The sequence below is a fragment of the Quercus suber genome, unplaced genomic scaffold (assembly GCF_002906115.3).
Source record: "Quercus suber isolate HL8 unplaced genomic scaffold, Cork oak 2.0 scaffold_348, whole genome shotgun sequence".
In the NCBI taxonomy this organism is placed as follows: domain Eukaryota; kingdom Viridiplantae; phylum Streptophyta; class Magnoliopsida; order Fagales; family Fagaceae; genus Quercus; species Quercus suber.
In genome coordinates this window covers 162,535-181,801 of record NW_027069800.1, presented here as the reverse complement: position 1 = coordinate 181,801, position 19,267 = coordinate 162,535, and the positions used below count along the sequence as shown (strand labels likewise).

The following is a 19,267-nucleotide window of genomic DNA, read 5'->3' as shown; positions in this document are numbered from 1 at the left end:
TCAAAGCTTGAGGGGGGGGGGGGTGGTGTGGGGTGTTACATCTTTGTTATTTTTGTGCTTGAATAGTTGACATGGATAGTCAACCCCTTTATGTTCCTGACTCAGCCCTAGTCCTTAGAGCAACTAGCCATTCACAGTGTTTGTGTTGTGGATAAAGATGAAACTATACCCTACTGAGAAATTTGAAATTACCACATGCAAGAGTGGTGCTGTAAATGACCACATCTTGGGAGTTCTGTAGGTGAATCCCATCTGTGTTAGGGCTATCACCAGGGGATGAAACATTTATGTCATAAACTTGAATGGTTTTGCAGTTATCGAATTTGAGATGGGTCTGTTGACTATTTTGAATTGTTATGCCAGTGACTGTCACACCATCACTTCCATAAAACCTGAGTGCCTGCATATCAAAATATATATAACCAACAATATTCAAGGTGTAATATCATTGTTATATTGTGAAATGAGGATTAGTATAGGAAAATACTCTTACCGTTGGTTTGGTGCTTGGCATATTCCCCTATAAAAAAAGTTTTATAGAGGTTAGAATAATTAGAATTTAGATGTGAGTGTTACTATTTAAAATTAGAAAAAGCAACGGCCTTGTTTGTTTGACTTGACATATAATGTAGAGACTTACCGAGTCACCCCACCAGACTGAACCTTGTCCGTCAATGATACCTTTACCTTTGATCGTAAACCCTTTAAGATTTGTAAAGTCTAGCCATTGTAAAAGACCTGAACCCCAAGGTTGAGAGCTTGTAGGGGCTATGATTTTGCCATCCAACTGCATGGTATTTCATAAATTAGTATTAATGTATGTATCAACAAATAGGGATGACATTGGGAAAGGACAAGCTCAAATTATGGATATATTTGTCTCCTCTTCAAGACGGGGTTCCCATGCAGGATGAGAGCAAGGCAGGTTAGAGGCGAGATGAGTCTAAGGTATAATTTATAAAGCAAAATGAGAGAGAAAAGGGAACGACAACCATGATATGATTAACGGAGAGAAATGTTTTGAAATATGGTATACCTCTATATATGTGTGTGTGTATATATGTATATTTTTTTCTGGACGAGACATCATACGATTAATAGAGAGAAATATTTTGAAATATGGTATACCTCTATATACATGTGTGTGTACATATATATATATATGTATATTTTTTTCTTGACGAGACAAGATAAGGTGAGCAAAATCTACCCCCATCCCATCACCTCTTCAGACAAAGAAAATTGGTGTGAGGTGAAGAGAGGTATGGCCGGTCATGTAAGATGAGGCATTTTTATTATATCCCTTGACTTTGACCCATATATGTTGAGATGTTGCCACCTTTCCTCCTATACTAATGAAGAAAATGAAAAAAAAAATTAAGAAAAAAGAAAAGGCAAAAGACGTAAAACAAAAATGGAAAAGGAGTGTTTTTAGTCATTACCTTTGCAGACCACTTTTGTGGACTCAAAAAGCTCTTTTCATATTCTTCTTTTTCTTTTTCTTTTTCTTTTTCTTTTTCTGACTGATAAGCTCTTGTCATCTAAAAAAATTATACATGCTATAGTATTATTATTACAAAATTAATTAATGAATATAATTATTATTACATCAACAATATAAAAAAATTAATATATTTTTTATTATTTTATATTTAAAAATCAACACATCTATTTATAAAAGTTTATACGGTAAAATTTATATAGAGTCCCTTTTGGAGTCAATTTAGCTATTTTGCTAGTAGTGCTTTGGTGACGACTTTTGGGCTTTTGGACGTGACTCTATCATCGCTGTTCTGCTGTGGTGTGATTAATTAGAACTAATTAAGGGAGGGAGATTATCAGACACCAATAAAATGTGAGGTTGAAAATATGTACTAGCCTTTAAAAAAAAAAAAAAAACATAGACAATATGTAACTTACCTGAAAGACAATGTTTTGTTCACAACTAGACCCCGAAAAAGTGATTGGCAAGACGAAGAAAACAGACCCAGATGGAACAACCATTGTTGATGCCTCGACCTTGCAAGCTGCTGCCCACGCTGCTTCAAATGCCTGCCTTGCATTAAAAGAGATTAGTATTCATTTACCACAACTGAATGAGTAATTTAAAATATATGTTGAGGGACATCGATGATAAAAAAAAAAATAGAAGATATATTATAATTATTCATAATGAACCATGAAGCAAAAATGTGACTCTTTTTATAAGATCATGCACACCTTTGTGTCATCAGTTTGTCCATCACCTTTAGCACCATAGTCTAATACATTAAAGATGGCTGAGCTTAACATTCTGCGGCCAGCATGGTTATAACCTTTTGGTTTCTTTACAAGCACAGAAGCTGGGACAGCCTTGCTGCTTTGCCTCCAGTACTGCCTGCCTTCTCTAGCACAGCAATTCTCAAAGCTTGAAGACCAAACAGAAAATACAATGAAAAGTATCAATGTAAGGTCTTTCAGATTAAACCTATTCATTTTGGAGAGAGAGATGAGGGACACAATGTCAATAGCCTTAAAGAAATAATTTTATATGCTTAATGTATTTCTTACATTATTTGGGTTTATATTTATAGGTGCAAATCTTGAGACACTATGCACACATGAGCTAGTAGCGGGTAGACTTTGTTCATTATTCTAAGCTGTCTTTCTTTTCACTATTTGTATGTTTGATGCTTAGTGACTTGCTGATTTGAAAAAAGTTTACATCTAAATTGGTTTGGAGGAATATTCTTCAAACCCATTACATAGTGATTGATCTACACGTTTTTTTAACTCATATATATCACATACTTGCTGAGACGTGAAGTTGTTGGTTTTATGAGTCCCAAAGTAATGTATTCTATCATTAGGCATTTATTGTGATTGTTTTTGTATATAGAATTTGAATATAAATTTTCTGTGCTATTTTTTATGTTCCATCGTTTAAAGAAAATAAGATATGTCAATATTTTAATGAAGGATTATAAAATAGAATGAAATTTGAATTTAATTAAAATATGTATATATTAGAATAATTACATATATGTTGTTGTTACAATAATTTGGTGGTACAATATGATATGATGTCTCCGGTCTCAAAAATTAGTCAACCCGCTAATTAGGGGTACAATATGTTGATGTCACATTGCATTTCTATCATTTGCTTGTCTGATATTCTCTTATTACTATCATAATAGTGTGGCCGCAACACATTTCAAGTCTGAATGACTTAAATCTCCAATCAGCGTGAGTGATCTCATCTTAAGTTTTAGCTATTTTGGATCAAGGCATAAATTATTAATTATGGTTCACATTGCACTTCTATCATTTGCTTGTCTGATATTCTCTTATTACTATCATAATAGTGTGGCCGCAACACATTTCAAGTCTGAATGACTTAAATCTCCAATCAGCGTGAGTGATCTCATCTTAAGTTTTAGCTATTTTGGATCAAGGCATAAATTATTAATTATGGTCAGAGAATTTTACTGTGTTTTTTACTGTAGGGACTCAGTTTGGATTGACCCTGAGTATGAATGGGTTTTCAGCCCAACAAGCCCAAACAATAAATTTATAGAGAGTGAGTTAAAGGTTTAGGCGCTGGCCGTCGTTCATCAAGCATCAACTCTCATTTATAAAAAGATACTGAGAGTTTCTTTACTACTGGGAGGATGCTCCTCGGCCATGGGCCGAGGAGGCCTTTTGCTTCTCTTTTTCCCCCCTCCCCTCTTTTTACTTTACTTGCTTTCCTTATATAGTCTTCATCTTCCTATCTCCTTATTCCATCTGTTGATCATTCATTTGTCTCTCTTCTGGCCGTCCGTCCCATCAGAGGCCTTATCAGTACTCGAGTGGTTCACTCTGATCAACATTGCCCTGCTAAGGGGTTATATCCCCATTAATGCGGCCAGGGGGGTTAGGTGAATGCATTAAATGCGAGGGTGACAGCTTACTTTGGGCTTGGTCTTTCCCGAAAATCACCCTTATCAGGCCGAGGATGAAGAGGTTCTCGGCGTGGATTGGGAAAAGAGGCTTTCCCCAATTTAGCCTTGAATAGTCAGTGTTCCTCGGCATGGGCCTTGGGCCTGCTACCCGATGGGCCGAGGCTATCAGGCCCACGGGCCCCACAATAGCCCTTCAAAACCCTGCTGCACGTTCCCTCAGACGGGGAGGAGGGTTTTGATACCTGCGGGCCCTCTAGACGAGTCGCCCCACTTCGGTTCGTGTTAATGCTGGCGGCTTTTTGACTGCCCGATGCGCGTTTTTAGCGTTTCAAGACTTAATGGGTGCCCACATTAAATTTTGGCGGCACCACGTTTCCCACTTTCAACGATATGATCTCTTACTTTTATGAACAAGCGGTTACATTTGGGGAATCTAAGGGGGAGTATAAGTATCTGTTTGAACCGCCTGGTTTCATCATTTTCGCGCTTACAAACATTGATGCGTATGACTTAAGTCTAGTTCAACTTGCACTCTTCCTGAAGAGAATCGTCATACTTCTGTAAGTCTTCTTTTTCTAGCGACCCCAAATTTCCTTGATTTTACTCCTCCTTTTCTTCTTTTAGAACTTTTAGTCATCTTTAGGGAATGAGTAAGTTTAAGAAGTTGGTTGAGTCCGACGAGATGATGAACAAATTCATTGTCGACTATGGAATACCCAATAATGTGAGTTTGAAGTACTGTGAAGAAGGGAAGTGGTACCTTAAGAGGAGAGAGGGTGAAGTTGTGATCCCAATAGTCGCTTTCGTAGAAGGAGGGATGAGAATCCCTATGAGGCCAGTAACTCTCAATTACCTTAGGCATTTTCGTCTGGCTCCTACTCAGTGTGCCGTGAATGTATTTAGGATATTAGGGTGTGTAGATACCCTGAATAAGAAAATGGGGCTGAGACTGACTCACCACGATGTGAACTGGTGTTACAACCTTCATCACCTGAGGGGTAAGACGTACTATATGAAGACAAGGGATAATAGGGTTCGTCTTATCCAGTGTCTTCCTGATTCCAATAAGGGGTTAACCCAAGATTTTCTCATAGTGTCGGGAGAGTGGCACAACGGTTTTCATTGCCCAACAGTAGAGGGGGAGCCAGGTAGGATATCCGAAGTAAAAGACGATCTAGGTTTCAGTATTTTCAAGTTTTATAACTGTATATTTGATTTGGTTGATTAACCATAGGAGTTTCACTTTTCTTGTCACAGATCCGCACGCCTTTGCACATCATTTCCATCTGGTTAACAAAGCGGATTTGGAGACCGTTCTTAGGTCGGACCTTTTCCTAAACGAAACTGATAACCAGGTCAGAACTGCTCATCACATCCTCGGATGCGACCCTGCTCAAAAATCATTCCCAGTCCCGAAGCACGTAATTAGAGCTCGTGACCCTCGACTTACGCAGATCACCGTGGTGGAAGACGGTTTTGCATTTACTGAGGGGTCTTATATACCTGAAAGCGTTCTGCTAGCAGGTCCCTCCTCATCCCAGCAAGTAACAGTGGTCGAGGAAGGACTATCTAAGAAGGCAAGGGAGGTGGTCGAACTGAGTTCTTCTGAGGACGAATATAGCGTGTTCAACCTAGCTGATCAGTCTGAGGATCCCTCTGGTGATCTAGGAGACCCTCATTTGTCCGAAGCCGATCTTCAGTCCCTAAGAGTTGGTACTCCGACTGAGATAGGTTTAAAAAGACAGCCCCACACCAATCTTCTTGACCTGCTCGAAGGCGGTTCCAAGAAAGGTGTACCAGAAGAGTCGCAGCCCCAGCCCCAGCCCCCAGCACCTCCGCCCTAGATTTTAACTGTGCAAACTAGGTCGTCTTCTGCTCCCACAGTAACAAACCCTCAGACCGAGTCTCATGACCCGAAAAGGAAGAGACTTTCCAAGGGTAAGGAGCCAATGGATGGGAGCAAATCCCATTCCCCGCCCGAGAAGGGTAGGTTTCGCAGGCCTCCGAAGCAATTGAAGCTCGGTGATCAACGGAAGAGTAAGAAGGCCATCCAGCAGTCCGAGGCTCAAGCCCGGCTGCCCGCTGCCATGCTCCATGATCAGCCCCTGATGGATAACGCGTCAATGCGGGAATCTCAAGGAGCCGAGGGGGCTCTTGTAGCCGAGGCCCTGGAGAAATCTCTTCTTCTTCCCACTGACATGGCCGAGCTAAGAAATATGAGTGGGGTAGAGGTTGTCCTCGACCTTAAGAAGTATCTAGGAATGGTGGGTCCTTTGGCACCTATTCACTTTATTCAAAGTTTGTCACTTAATACCTTCCTTTCTCTTTACGGAGTTACTTGTTTTTATTGGCAGGCTATCCAGGCCCTATTCAGGTTAGGCGAGGAGGTCGATGACCATAGCAATGCCTTAGCGCAAGAGCGTGACAAGTTCTTGGAGGCTGCCAATACTCTCAAAAGATCTGAGGCCGACCTAAAAAAGGCGACCGAGGATCTGGAAGAGATGACGAAGGCCAGGGATACTGCTGTCTCCGACCTAGCCGTGGCCAGGAAGCAAGCTAAGGATCAAACTAATCGCTTGCAAGACGTTGAGGGTCAATTACAGACTGCCAAAGAGAACATTACCTATATGAAGGGAAAGTTGACCGCGGCAATCCATGAGAAAGGTGTTGCCGAGTATGCCGGGGACGAGGCTGTGAGAGCCAAAGACGAGGTGGTATTTGCAAAAATAGACGCTGAGCGCTCTGTAGAACAGGCAGAGGAGAATGCTTTCGCAGATGGGGTGGCTAAGACTGAAGCCACCCTTCGGGCTCAAGTTCCTGCGGTGTGCAGGCATTACTGTTCTCAGACCTGGCATGAAGCCCTCAACCAAGCAGGGGTTGATGTCTCATCTGATCTTAGGAGGGAGGACATGGTATATTACCCTATTGCCATTCGCGAGGTTGCACCTGCTGCTCCCGAGGAGGGGTCCTCATTACCAGCGGTTGAGAGTCACGATAAGACCGCCGAGGATACACCATTAACTGACCAACCATCTGAGGAGGTTGAGCCCCAGAGAGCGTTGGGGGAAGTAATACCCGAGGGTCAGGGAATACCACAAGACGTGGCAAGTCCTCCGGCGGACCTTTCGAGAGCAAGCCCTTAGGCCTTGACCAAAGCCTTTTGATTTACTTATTGACTTAATTTGCCTACTGAGTCAAGGAGACTAATATACGACATAAGATAAATTTGTTTATTTTCTCTTTTATCTCATTTTGTTTCTTGCCTCAGTGGCGTTGTAAGGGAGTTGTATACTTTCCGTTTGAACTGAATACTTAATACTTCGCTTCCAACTAATGATATTTTCTTTTGTTTGCTTTACTATTGTATTCTGCTTAATATTCGTATTCTATTCTGGAGTTAGCCTCATGAAACCATCTGTTATCCTTCAAATATAAATCTAAAAACCGTATTATGGCTTGACTCTAAGTAACGCTTTGGTTTTTCTTCAGATAGTTATTTTCTCCATGGGTTCGAGTCCGAGGACCATGCAATACCCTGGTTATGCCTAGTACTTCTATTTTTCTATAAGTATCCAATTTTCCATAGGTTTGGGTCTGAGGACCATGCAATACCTTGGTTATGCTAGTACTTTATTTTTCTATAAGTATCCAGTTTTCCATAGGTTTGGGTCCGAGAACATGCAATACCTTGGTTATGTCTAGTACTTCTATTTTTCTATAAGTATCCAGTTTTCCATAGGTTTGGGTCTGAGGACCATGCAATACTTGGTTATGCTAGTACTTCTATTTTTCTATAAGTATCAGTTTTCCATAGGTTTGGGTCCGAGGACTATGCAATACCTTGGTTCTGTCTAGTACCCAGGTATAATGGTGTGTATAGTTTTACCATAGGCTTGGGTCCAGGACCATGCAATACCTTGGTTCTGTCTACCACTTCTATTTTTCTGTAAGTATCTAGTTTCCCCATAGGTTTGGGTCCGAGGACCATGCAATACCTTGATTCTGTCTAGTACCCAGATATAATGGTGTGTATAGTTTTACCATAGGCTTGGGTCGAGGACCATGCAATACCTTGGTTCTGTCTACCACTTCTATTTTTCTGTAAGTATCTAGTTTCCCCATAGGTTTGGGTCTGAGGACCATGCAATACCTTGGTTCTGTCTAGTACCCAGGTATAATGGTGTGTATAGTTTTACCATAGGCTTGGGTCCGAGGACCATGCAATACCTTGGTTCTGTCTACCACTTCTATTTTTCTGTAAGTATCTAGTTTCCCCATAGGTTTGGGTCTGAGGACCATGCAATACCTTGTTCTGTCTAGTACCCAGGTATAATGGTGTGTATAGTTTTACCATAGGCTTGGGTCCGAAGACCATGCAATACCTTGGTTCTGTCTACCACTTCTATTTTTCTGTAAGTATCTAGTTTCCCCATAGGTTTGGGTCCGAGGACCATGCAATACCTTGGTTCTGTCTAGTACCCAGGTATAATGGTGTGTATAGTTTTACCATAGGCTTGGGTCCGAGGACCATGCAATACCTTGGTTCTGTCTACCACTTCTATTTTTCTGTAAGTAGAGGTTTGTCCTCGGGTCGCTTTATTGGAGGTGATTCCTCCTTGGGTCAGATTATGATCTTTACATGTGGCGTTGATCTCGCCTCCAGCTCAAGGCCCCATCTTTTTCATTTATGAAGCGCCCATTGTCCGTTCGTGTTCCGCGCTTGACGCTTCGGTGCGCGAAACAATCCTTCATTAATGTCCTCGTAAATTAACATGAATCCAACGGTCTATGGCCTCCTTGGAAATTGACAACTTCATTATTAGCCCAGCTGATAATTCTCTTTTCGAACTCTGCATGAATTAATTCTCACCAACCCCCACCCCCTATAAAAGGTGGCGAGATGGCTTCTCCACAACCTATGGACCTTTCAACACAAACAGAAAAACAGAACACATTCTTCCAACTTCCCAAGCCCTTTTAATAACCCGCCGGAATTGTGACTGGAACTGGCAAAAGCCGGTATGGCCGCAGCCCCTATTGGGCTTTCGGTGCGGCAGAATCTAGGCGTAACCCCGATGGCGCCCTACAAGGTGGCCCAGAGGGATGTTGTTAGAGTACCTGACGTCTTTCCTCGGAGCGCACCCCCGACGAAGAAGACGTGCGAATTCACCTCATGGGCGGTGCTTGAATGTTGTCGTCTCCAACGGCCAGCACTCGTGAGGATTGGAGAGAATCAAGGGAACATCATGGGGGAAGGTATCCCGGAGCCCTTGCATCTGCTCCTCTCTTTGTTCCAGCTTCGCCTGGCCGAGAAGGGAGTTATCGGTGGCCTGGAAACATGATGGCCCTCCCCCTTCTTTGCCTTTTGTCAAGCTCTCCCATTCTCTTTATACCAATAAAGGGACGGCTTGACACTTCCCACCGGCTAGTTTTTTCTTAGGGCGGCTCCACCTGGGCCTCTGATTGTAGAAATAGCTGGTAGGATTAGCTTGTAAATTTGTTTGTAAAACATGCCTGCCTGAGCCTCTGATTGTAATTTGTACTCTTTCTATTTATGAAATAACAATATCAAGATTACTCTTTTCGCTGTCAAATCTTCTATTTTTTTTTTCAACTTACTGTAAAACGAATACTTAGAACACTCGCCTGGTGCGCCGGCCAGCACCCTAATCCTCTCCACAGACGACGCCAATTGTAGGGACTCAGTTTGGATTGACCCTGAGTATGAATGAGTTTTCAGCCCAACAAGCCCAAACAATAAATTTATAGAGAGTGGGTTAAAGGTTTAGGCGCTGGCTGTCGTTCATCAAGCATCAACTCTCATTTATAAAAAGATACTTAGAGTTTCTTTACAACTGGGAGGATGCTCCTCGGCCCATGGCCGAGGAGGCCTTCTGCTTCTCTTTTCCCCCCCCCCTTTTTTACTTTACTTGCTTTCCTTATATAGTCTTCATCTTCATATCTCCTTATTCCATCTGTTGATCATTCATTTGCCTCTCTTCTGGCTGTCCGTCCCATCAGAGGCCTTATCAGTACTCGAGTGGTTCACTCTGATCAACATTGCCCTGCTAAGGGGTTATATCCCCATTAATGCGGCCAGGGGGGTTAGGTGAATGCATTAAATACGAGGGGGACAGCTTACTTTGGGTCTGGTCTTTTCCGAAAATCACCTTTGTCAGGTCGAGGATGAGGAGGTTCTCGGCGTGGATTGGGAAAAGAGGCTTTCCCCAATGTAGCCTTGAATAGTCAGTGTTCCTCAGCATCGGCCTTGGGCCTGCTACCCGATGGGCCGAGGCTATCAGGCCCACGGGCCCCACAATATGTATATATTAGTTATTAAATATGAATTTTGAAAATCTAAATATGAAATTACATTTTTTATGTTTTTAATAAGTATGTCAAATTCTATTTAAATTAGGTTTTATTTACTATTTAATTAATAAAATTATTTTTATATATAATTTTATATTACAAAAATTTGAAATTTAAATATTTTTTTGACATATTTATTAATATTTGATTTTCATGAAAGTTTGCAAATATAAAAGATATAATAAGGGTATGTAATCTAACTTTTAAATTTTTAAAATTTACATCAAGCGTGCGTCTGCGTGCAAATTATTCAGCGTTTGCGTTTTTAGCTGGGTCTCATGGCTCTGTTTACAACCCAGCCAAAAATGTAAAAATGCGCATAACCATGAATTTTTGAGTCCCACAGTATTATTTACACTTTTAAAATTATTTTACTATAGCATTTTCAGTAATAAATTTTTAATTTTTAATAAATAAATGATATCTAAACAAAGTCCAAATAAAAAATAAATAAAACTTCCATAAAACAGAGTCCAAAATAAATAATATTTTGACAAATTTTTTTTATTTTCATAAAAATAATATAAATTATATTAACAAATTTCTTAAAGTTACTGTGAGCATTATCCAAAATTTTTTATTTTCCTGTCCAAAAAGTTGTCTTGGCAGAAATTAAAGTGCGGTAAATCATAAATGTGTCGGTACAAGAACAGTGTAGGCCTGAAATTCAATAATCACCGCTGTGTTCCTATGGATACTGGTCACATCGTCGTATTGACCATTGAGGCTGACCATCCAACTACTCCAGTTGGCAATATTTTTTTTTTTTTTTTTCGGTCAACCATGATATATTAAAAAGCTAAGAATTAACCAGTCTATTACAAAATATGTTGGCTTTGTCAGCAGCCAATAATCCTTCCACCACAGGCGGTGGGTTACAAAAAACATGAAAGCTATACAAAGATTGTGCGCCCATTTTTGCNAAAAAAAAAATTGTTAAAATTTTAAGAATATGTATTGAAATTTTTTTAATAACATTGTTTAAGTATTATAAAAATACGTGTAAATTAAGAAGTATTATAAAAATACATATTGTGGTATTTAAACACTAAAAATAGTTAAACAACAGTAACAAAGAGGCTTTTTAATATTTTGTACAATTTCGTGTTTGTTGTCCACCCTTTGAAATTTGATTTTTCTTTGCTCACCTCATTGGAGCAATGAGCAATAATGGTTGCTTGACTATCCAAGTCTGTGGAAAAACGATTATGTTGTCAAGATATCATATTTTCAGTTTTCCTTCCCTACTTTTTTTGGTCTTTGTTTGTACATTTTGATAAAGACTACCACTAATGTATGGGCATGTATTATTAAATTATTTTAAGAATTTAAAAATATAAATAAAACAATGAATAACTTTTTTGACAATTGTTGGGGGGGGGGGGGGGTGGGGAAGCCCAGATATACATATTGGGTTGGGGGTCCTATCTTGAGGAGTATCATACGTCTGAAGAGGAATAACGGGTTGGGGTAGAATTCATCTGAACGTAACTGACCCAGAAGTGTAGGAAGAGTAACATCCGAAGAGGTCACCTTTTGTCCGAAGAGGATATACTCCTCAGATACAAATAGTCTTGACCAAGCCAACAAATGGAAGGTCCGAATGAATTCTCTGAAAATTTTAACGACAAAGATAAGATCTGGGCATACCTGGGGATGATAAGGACGAGGAAATATCTCAAGGAAAAGCTGCCACCACCACATTAAATGCACTGCAGTTGCTTTTCTGGCCGCATTAATGTGGAGAAGACCCCTGAACAGTGTAATCTCAGCTACTACCATTCACAGAGGGGTAAAGAGAATACCTGATGGGACATGCACTCAAGTGGATGCTTAGATGAAGAACAAGTAGACGATGAAGACGATGGGGAGGGTGCTATATAAGGAGAAGAGGTCTCTAATAATAGGGATCGAGAGAAAGGAGGAGAAAAAGGAGGAGAGAAGGAGGAAATAATTTGACTGTAGCTCCAAGAGTTATAATCATCTTTCATTCAATAACATACCTCTTTGGACACACATTTGTCAAGTAAGATGAGCATGATCTTGTGTCAATGGATCCTTAAACACCATAACTAATCACTGTTTAATTCGCAACCAGCCCAGCTCTTTCACCCACTCTCTACAAATTCATTATCTTGGGTTCATTGGGCTTGTAATCTATCCTTCTTGGGCTTGGGCTACAAAAACCAACCCTACAACAATTTTTTTAAAATTTTCATAATTTTTTTATAAAATTAATGATTAATGTAACCGGACCCAAATAAAAAAAGGGTAGTGTATCCGTTAAGAAATAGGTTTATGTTAAATTATTTTGCTTTATGTTATATTTTTGACCAATTTTATAGGGTATAGAGCCAATAAAACTAATTTTTTTGAGTTTTACTTATTACTTCAATAATATTTTTAGTCTCTTCATCAATTTATATCAATTTTTTATTAGGTAGACTCCACAATAAATCATCCTTAATAGTCACCTTATGTTGTTTATTGACATTTCCCATTATAAAAAACTATATTTCGAATTATTATCTAATCATGATTTATGAATCTAATGGAAATTGAAGTCGTTTGTGTGATATTTAATATTTAATTACCTCATGACATAGTGACAAATTATTGTGTCATTACTTACTAGCAATTAGCAATAGTGAGTTCCAAGAATTTAATAAGAGCATTGAATGAACTCAACAAATTCTTAAGAAATTTTTTTGTTAAGAAGTCTTTTTCTATTTTAGTTACTTTTTTTATATTCTTTTTGGTATCCAAGAAAGAAGAAAGGGAAAGAAAAAAAAAGAGTTTTTGGTGGAGGAAATTAATAAATGGAAGAGAAATTATTTAGCAAAGTTATAGTACCTCAACACAATTGCTAAAATACTGAAGGCTTTTGCAATGTTTTGTTCAGAGATTGGTGATTTTAGAAAAAAAAGAGATTTGTTGACCTCATTACTAATGCTAAAAGGTATAAGCTACACTATTAAAAAAGAATGTAATCTCAAGTCTCACCCTTCCATAATATATGATATACTTTCATTGTTGGACTCTAAATAAATGTATTTTTAAAGTAGAATCATTTTCCTATCATATTTCTTTTATCTTTAAATTAAAAATAAACTAACAAGCTTTTTATTAAAAGTCATTTTCACTGATATTTTAGAAAACATTATTATTATTATTATTATTATGTCATTTCAAATGTCACCCCCAACTTAGGCCATGGAAAATTATTTAGTATTCTCATAATACAACAATATGATATTTTTTCATCTCACATGAATGTTAAATCACACCATAAATTTAATTAGTGTAACCTAATATTATGTGAGATAAATGAGTATCGTATCACCGTACTATCTACTCTAAGGAATTAAGATAATGAGAGTACCAACATTTTGCCAAATATGGTAGCCAATCAATGCTAAAAAATGAAGACATTTAGATGATTTTAGTGAAACTATAAGGTCTGCACCGTTTGGCTAAGTAAAGTATATCTCAGGACTTCTCTTTTCTTCTTTCAAATTCTTCTGTTCTCTTCTCTTCTCTTTCTTAATCCATACTATAGATTTTTTTTTTTTTTTTTTTTTTTTTTTTTTTTTTTTTTTTTTTTTTGCGTTTAACATTAATTTGATAACAATTTCATTAACTGTCACGTTTCAAAAATGATTTGGGAAAATAGCATATCGAGTTTCTAAGACTCAAGTTTGATGAAAAATCGAGTATTTAAAACTCAAGTTTTAGTGCGCTGGCACGCAGCTGGAGTGGAGAATATTCCACGTGAAACCTTTTAGGCTCGAGTTTTATAAAGAAAATCTGGGTTTTACTGGGTTTGGGTTTCTTCATCTTTATGTGGGTTCCTCTTCAGATCTTCTACAGGTTTGGGTTCTTTCTTCTCTTCTTCATGTGGGTTCTTCTTCAAATCTTCTTCTTGCAGAAGGTTTTCGTGTGGTGGTCATTGTTGGAGGGGGGAAAGAATTTGGTCTTTGCAGAAAGTGAAATTGTGGATTTGACGGTGAAAAATTTGGTGGGTCTAGTTTGATTTGGGTTAATTTTTTGGAATTGAATGGTGGGTCAGTTATGATTTTGTGGTTTTGTGTGTAATCATTGGTGGGTTTGGTGGATGATTCTTCTTCTTCCAGTGGGTTTTCCTTCTTCTATTTCTGGTTGTTCTTCTTTTCCTTCTTCCGTTTCTGGTTCTTCTTCTTCTTCTCTTGCACCTTATAGAACTCAAGTCTTAGAGACTTGAGTTCCACGCGGATTACTTGTCCAGGTCAGCTTCACTGAACTCGAGCCTCATAGGCTCGAGGTGCTATATTCCTAACTAGTTTTAGAGAGGTGCTTACTAATGAAGTAGTTTCCTCAAATCATGCTATGTTGCAAATATCCCCCCATACTATATGATTACTTTTTCTTTTAATTGTGACAAAAAAAAAAAAAATTAAAAATATCTCTCTCTCTCTCTCTCTCTCTCTCTCTCTCTCTCTCTCTCTCTCTCTCTCTCTCTCTCTCGGTTCAACAAAATAAATCATGTAAGCAGTCCAACATAAGAGATGCTGAAATGGTCATGAGGGTAGTAATTTGTATCATTTTAGAGAGAGAGAGAGAGAGAGAGAGGGAGTTCTATATTGTAGTTCTATCTTGGGGGACCTCTTCATAGTCTTAAACCATCTTATTCAATATCCATTATGATTTTTCTTTCATTACTAATGAGGTATTTTACTAAAGTAGCAGTGCAGTACCATTCCTCTCATTTGAGAGAGCTTATTTTTAATGGTTTATTGAGATTAAAAAAAAAACTCGATAAAACTACAACTGTATTAACCAAAAAAAAAAAAAAAAAATCAAAAAGTTGTGCACAAGCCAAATAAAAAAAGTATGATAAACCAGCTCTAAGAACCATAAAATATATCATTCATATATTGTTCCTTGGGCTTTCCATCCTATGCATATTTGATAAACCAGCTCCAAGAACCATAAAATATATCATTCATATATTGTTCCTTGGGCTTTCCATCCTATGCATATTTAGCAACTTCTTGTGAATCTAATTATGGGCTACTCTAGATTTTTCCAAGTTCTGAAATTGGGCCATTCTTGATGTGGGTTCTAGGCCCATTCTTGATGGTGATAATAAATAGAAGAGAATAAAATAATAAGCAGTTAAGCCGACCATAAAAATGTACGACAACAACAACAAAAACCTCATCCAGTTCCAACAAAAGGGGTTTACTAAAATTTGAGGTGTGAAATAGTTTGCTTAGCGGTGTTGAGCCAAAGCCTTTCTCTGCTTGCTTCTTTATCTTTTACAACAAAGCTAAACCAAGCAATATTTTGTTTTGCAATACAATTACAATGTATGACTTTTAAGTATTAGCAGCTCATATAGAGAGAGAAACACACAGTGAGAATATACTAACTGTCAACAGACACTACTGTAGTTAATAATAATCCATGGAAGCCGGAAGGAATTTGCTTTCTTCAACGCAGTCTTTTCCTCTCAGAAACCACCTTAAAAATTGTCTTGCCTCTCCTTCTTCTGCTTCAGGTAAAGCTTATATGACTTTGTCTTTCAATTCTCATTCATGTCCTTTGTTTGGTTGCTGAGGAATCATAGGAGATGAGAATTGTAGTTGGAATTTTATGACACCCAGTTCAACAATTATTAAGGCACTTCTTTTTTTGTTGTTGAAATGGGATTCTTCTACACATTTGACTAGTGGGTTGTATTATGTGTGGAAAAGATAAGATTTTTAGTACAAAATACAAAGAAGATAAGATTTTTAGTAATGTGAATTTTATAGCACAGGACCCTGTTACTTGGGCACATTCGAGATATGACAAATAAAATGGAACATTGTGGTGAATTTAGATTCAATGGTAGGGAGTCTAGACGTGCCTTTATTGTTTGATGTTTTGTGCGTTTCAATGAATTTGTTATGGGCGTGATGTGCTTGTTGAATTGTGTAATAATACTTATTAATTTGTCTAATTTCTGGCTATATGGACTTGTTTTTATTAGTAAGTTTCCAAGTTCCTTTCATGATTTAATCCTTAGTCTTCAATAGTATTGTGTGTTTAAGCTTGTTTAACTTTCAGTTTTTGAACCCACAATCAAATAAAAGAGAAAATCCTTTATATTTTTCAGAATTTAATAATCACCTGTTTTCTATGTGGTTTGTGTTTTCATGCTTCATGCAGCTGTATGCTCTTTGTTTTGCAGTTTTGATGCTTCATGAGCAAGCAGCTCCTGCTGTTACCTCTATGCCAAGCACTTTGATAGCTCGGCGATCTCCTACCTCAGTTCTATTACAAGAACAGCATGACGAAAATGGGCTTCTGTTGGACATGTTTAAGGAAGATACAGCACCTCGGGTGGGCTCTTGTTATTTATATATACTGCAAATAAATTGGGTGCATCGTCAATTTATGATTGTCAATTGATTTTTAATTTTATGAATTGACAATTTTATCTGCTTCTGTCTTGTTGACTGAGCAACTGGTTCTATTTTATCTTTGTACTGAATAAATAGTTTATACAAAACTTCATTTGCCCCTCCCCTCTTTGGACTCCTGCTTATCAAATGCCCTCTCTTGTTTTTGTGAAATTCTGAGAAATGTTTTTCATGCTTCAAACATGTGCTCTTTTTCTGTACAGATTTGAATTACTGTGATGAATACTTTTGTGCAATATGGCTCTCTGGCAACTCCAAATTTATATATTAACAATTGTCTTCTTCTTTCTGTTCCATTAAAGGCAATGTTAGATAAAAGGCAGATGGGGACTGGGGCCTCAGTCCATGAAGAGAAAAACTCTGGCAACTCTGACCAGTTGGTGCAAGACTTTGAGCGCCAGTTGCTTCACTGGCCTGGTTTATGGCATTTGTAAGTTGAGTCAAACTCTCAAGTGGAATCAGTTCTGCTACTTGCCTCAATTCTTTTTGTTGCAATTTTATTCCGGAATAGCAGCCTTACAAAGTTTATGTGGCTATTCTCTTATGCAGGTTCCCATCCTTGCAAACAGGAAAAAATGCACACTCCTCCTTGTCACTGCAGCCTGTTACTACTGATCTGGAGAAGCCTATGGATGTTGAACCGTGTAATGTAGTTGCCATTGCTAAGAAAGCTTTGTCAGCATCTAAAGAAGCAGCCTTACTAGCAGAGGACTCCAAATTAATTGGTGCTGATTTTGATGATTCACCTTCTTCAGGGTTTGTTTTTTTTTTTTTTTTTTTTCAATTATCTTATTTCCCTATTAGGTACGTTAAAGTTGATTTATTTGTGGACTAACACTATTTGTTTTTCCAGTTCTGGGTCTAGAAGTTTGGTGAATTTACCACTTGAGGAGGAAAAAACGGTAAGGTCAACACGGCTTCTGGAGAGGCGATCTAAGAAGAGAAGGGTGCCAAAGTCGGAAGTTATGATTCATGAGACTTACAGTACTAGAAATGTTGAAGTAAAGAGAAAGATTCGTGAAGGGTTTGATCCAAATGATCCCCTTCGGTTGTTCTTGTGGGGTCCTGAAACAAAACAACTTTTGACTGTTGATGAAGAGTCTAAATTGATTGCCCAAGTACAGGTGTATTTCTAACTCCTGTCCACTCTTTACAGCGGGGGAGATGTTTGATTTTTAAATGGTCTTATCCTTGCCTGACATGGACCTGTGTAACAGGATTTATTGAAATTAGAGGAAGTGAAGAGCAGGCTCCAATCTCATTTTGGCCGTGAACCAACATTGGTTGAATGGGCTGAAGGAGCGGGGCTTAGTTATCGGGTCCTACAGTCAAAACTTCACTCTTGTAACAGCAGTCGGCAAAAACTGATTTATGCGAACTTACGGATGGTGGTTCACATTGCTAAACAGTATCTAGGGCGTGGTCTCAGCTTTCAAGACTTATTGCAGGTCTAACACAATTAACATTTCCACTGCGTTTACTCCTACTTTTACTCTCATCCCCATTTCTGCCCCAGAAGGAAACTACACATTCTATCGGAGTGCTGATAAGGCACAAAAACATTTTTAAAAAAAAGTAGTTAAATTTTGTATTACTGTTTGATCAAAGTTGTAACAATTGCTAGAGTTAATATTCTTTTCAATCTACTTAATGCAGTGAACTGCAGTGTTATTTACAAAAATGTGGCTTGGTAGGGGTTACAGTATAATGTAATCTCAACTGATATCTTTTCTGTTTCATTTCTGAATCTCTGATATTGTTTTAGGAGGGCAGTATGGGTCTTATGAAGAGTGTTGTGAAGTTTAAACCCCAAGCTGGTTGTAGGTTTGGAACTTATGCCTACTGGTGGATAAGGCAAACAATTAGGAAGGCCATATTTCAACATTCCAGGACAATTCGTTTGCCGGTAATGTAAATCACACTGTTTCGTTAAGTTCTATTTTTTAACAAACATTCATGTTTTAATTGGAAGCATCTATCTTTTTTTTTTTTTTTTTTTTTTTTTTTTTTAAATTTTCAGCCTATGCATTCCATTATCTTGCCCAGGAGGGTATGTACATTCTCCTGCAATTAGAATTTTTGTTCTGTGTCAAGCTCAGAAAATTTTTTTTTGATAAGTAAAGCTTTATTTTAATTTGAAAAAAAATTTAGTAAAGTGGATAAGCTCAGAAAATTATAGGCTCTGCTTGCCTTTATGCCTGTGAAAGGCACATCAGGAGTAAGTTCTGCTTGCCTTAGACACATCAGGAAATTATAAATTTTCAAGAACTTAAACATGCATGGTCCAACCAATACCAATGCCAAGGTAAGATCATGAGCAAGCTAAAATAATCGAGTTATTAATTTAAACTGCAAGGTTAGTTTTATCAGTAATCAACATTGAAAAACATTTTTTATTAGTAATCAACATTGAAAAATTCAAAAACTTCCACTCTTTCCAGAATCCCATTAAACATCAGAAAATTAGTACATGCATAGGCTGAAAATTTAAAAAAAAAAAAAAAAAAAAAAAAAAAAAAAAAAAAA

General features: G+C 37.9%; 1 protein-coding gene and 1 pseudogene across 1 annotated transcript; one reads left to right on the top strand and one right to left on the bottom strand.

The window, feature by feature from the left end:
- Positions 1-163: 163 nt before the first annotated feature.
- LOC112003800 (polygalacturonase At1g48100-like) lies at positions 164-2,475 on the bottom strand (annotated as a pseudogene).
- A 12,985-nt stretch (positions 2,476-15,460) lies between these two features.
- Positions 15,461-18,647, top strand: LOC112012638 (RNA polymerase sigma factor sigF, chloroplastic; the record flags this gene model as incomplete). The annotated part of the gene is given in 7 exon segments (XM_065759970.1): positions 15,461-15,834; positions 16,510-16,661; positions 17,044-17,171; positions 17,291-17,497; positions 17,595-17,865; positions 17,959-18,189; positions 18,507-18,647. Coding segments are annotated over 7 exon segments (1,224 nt in total), but the record flags the coding sequence as incomplete, so codon positions are not given.
- Between the last annotated feature and the right edge of the window lie 620 nt (positions 18,648-19,267).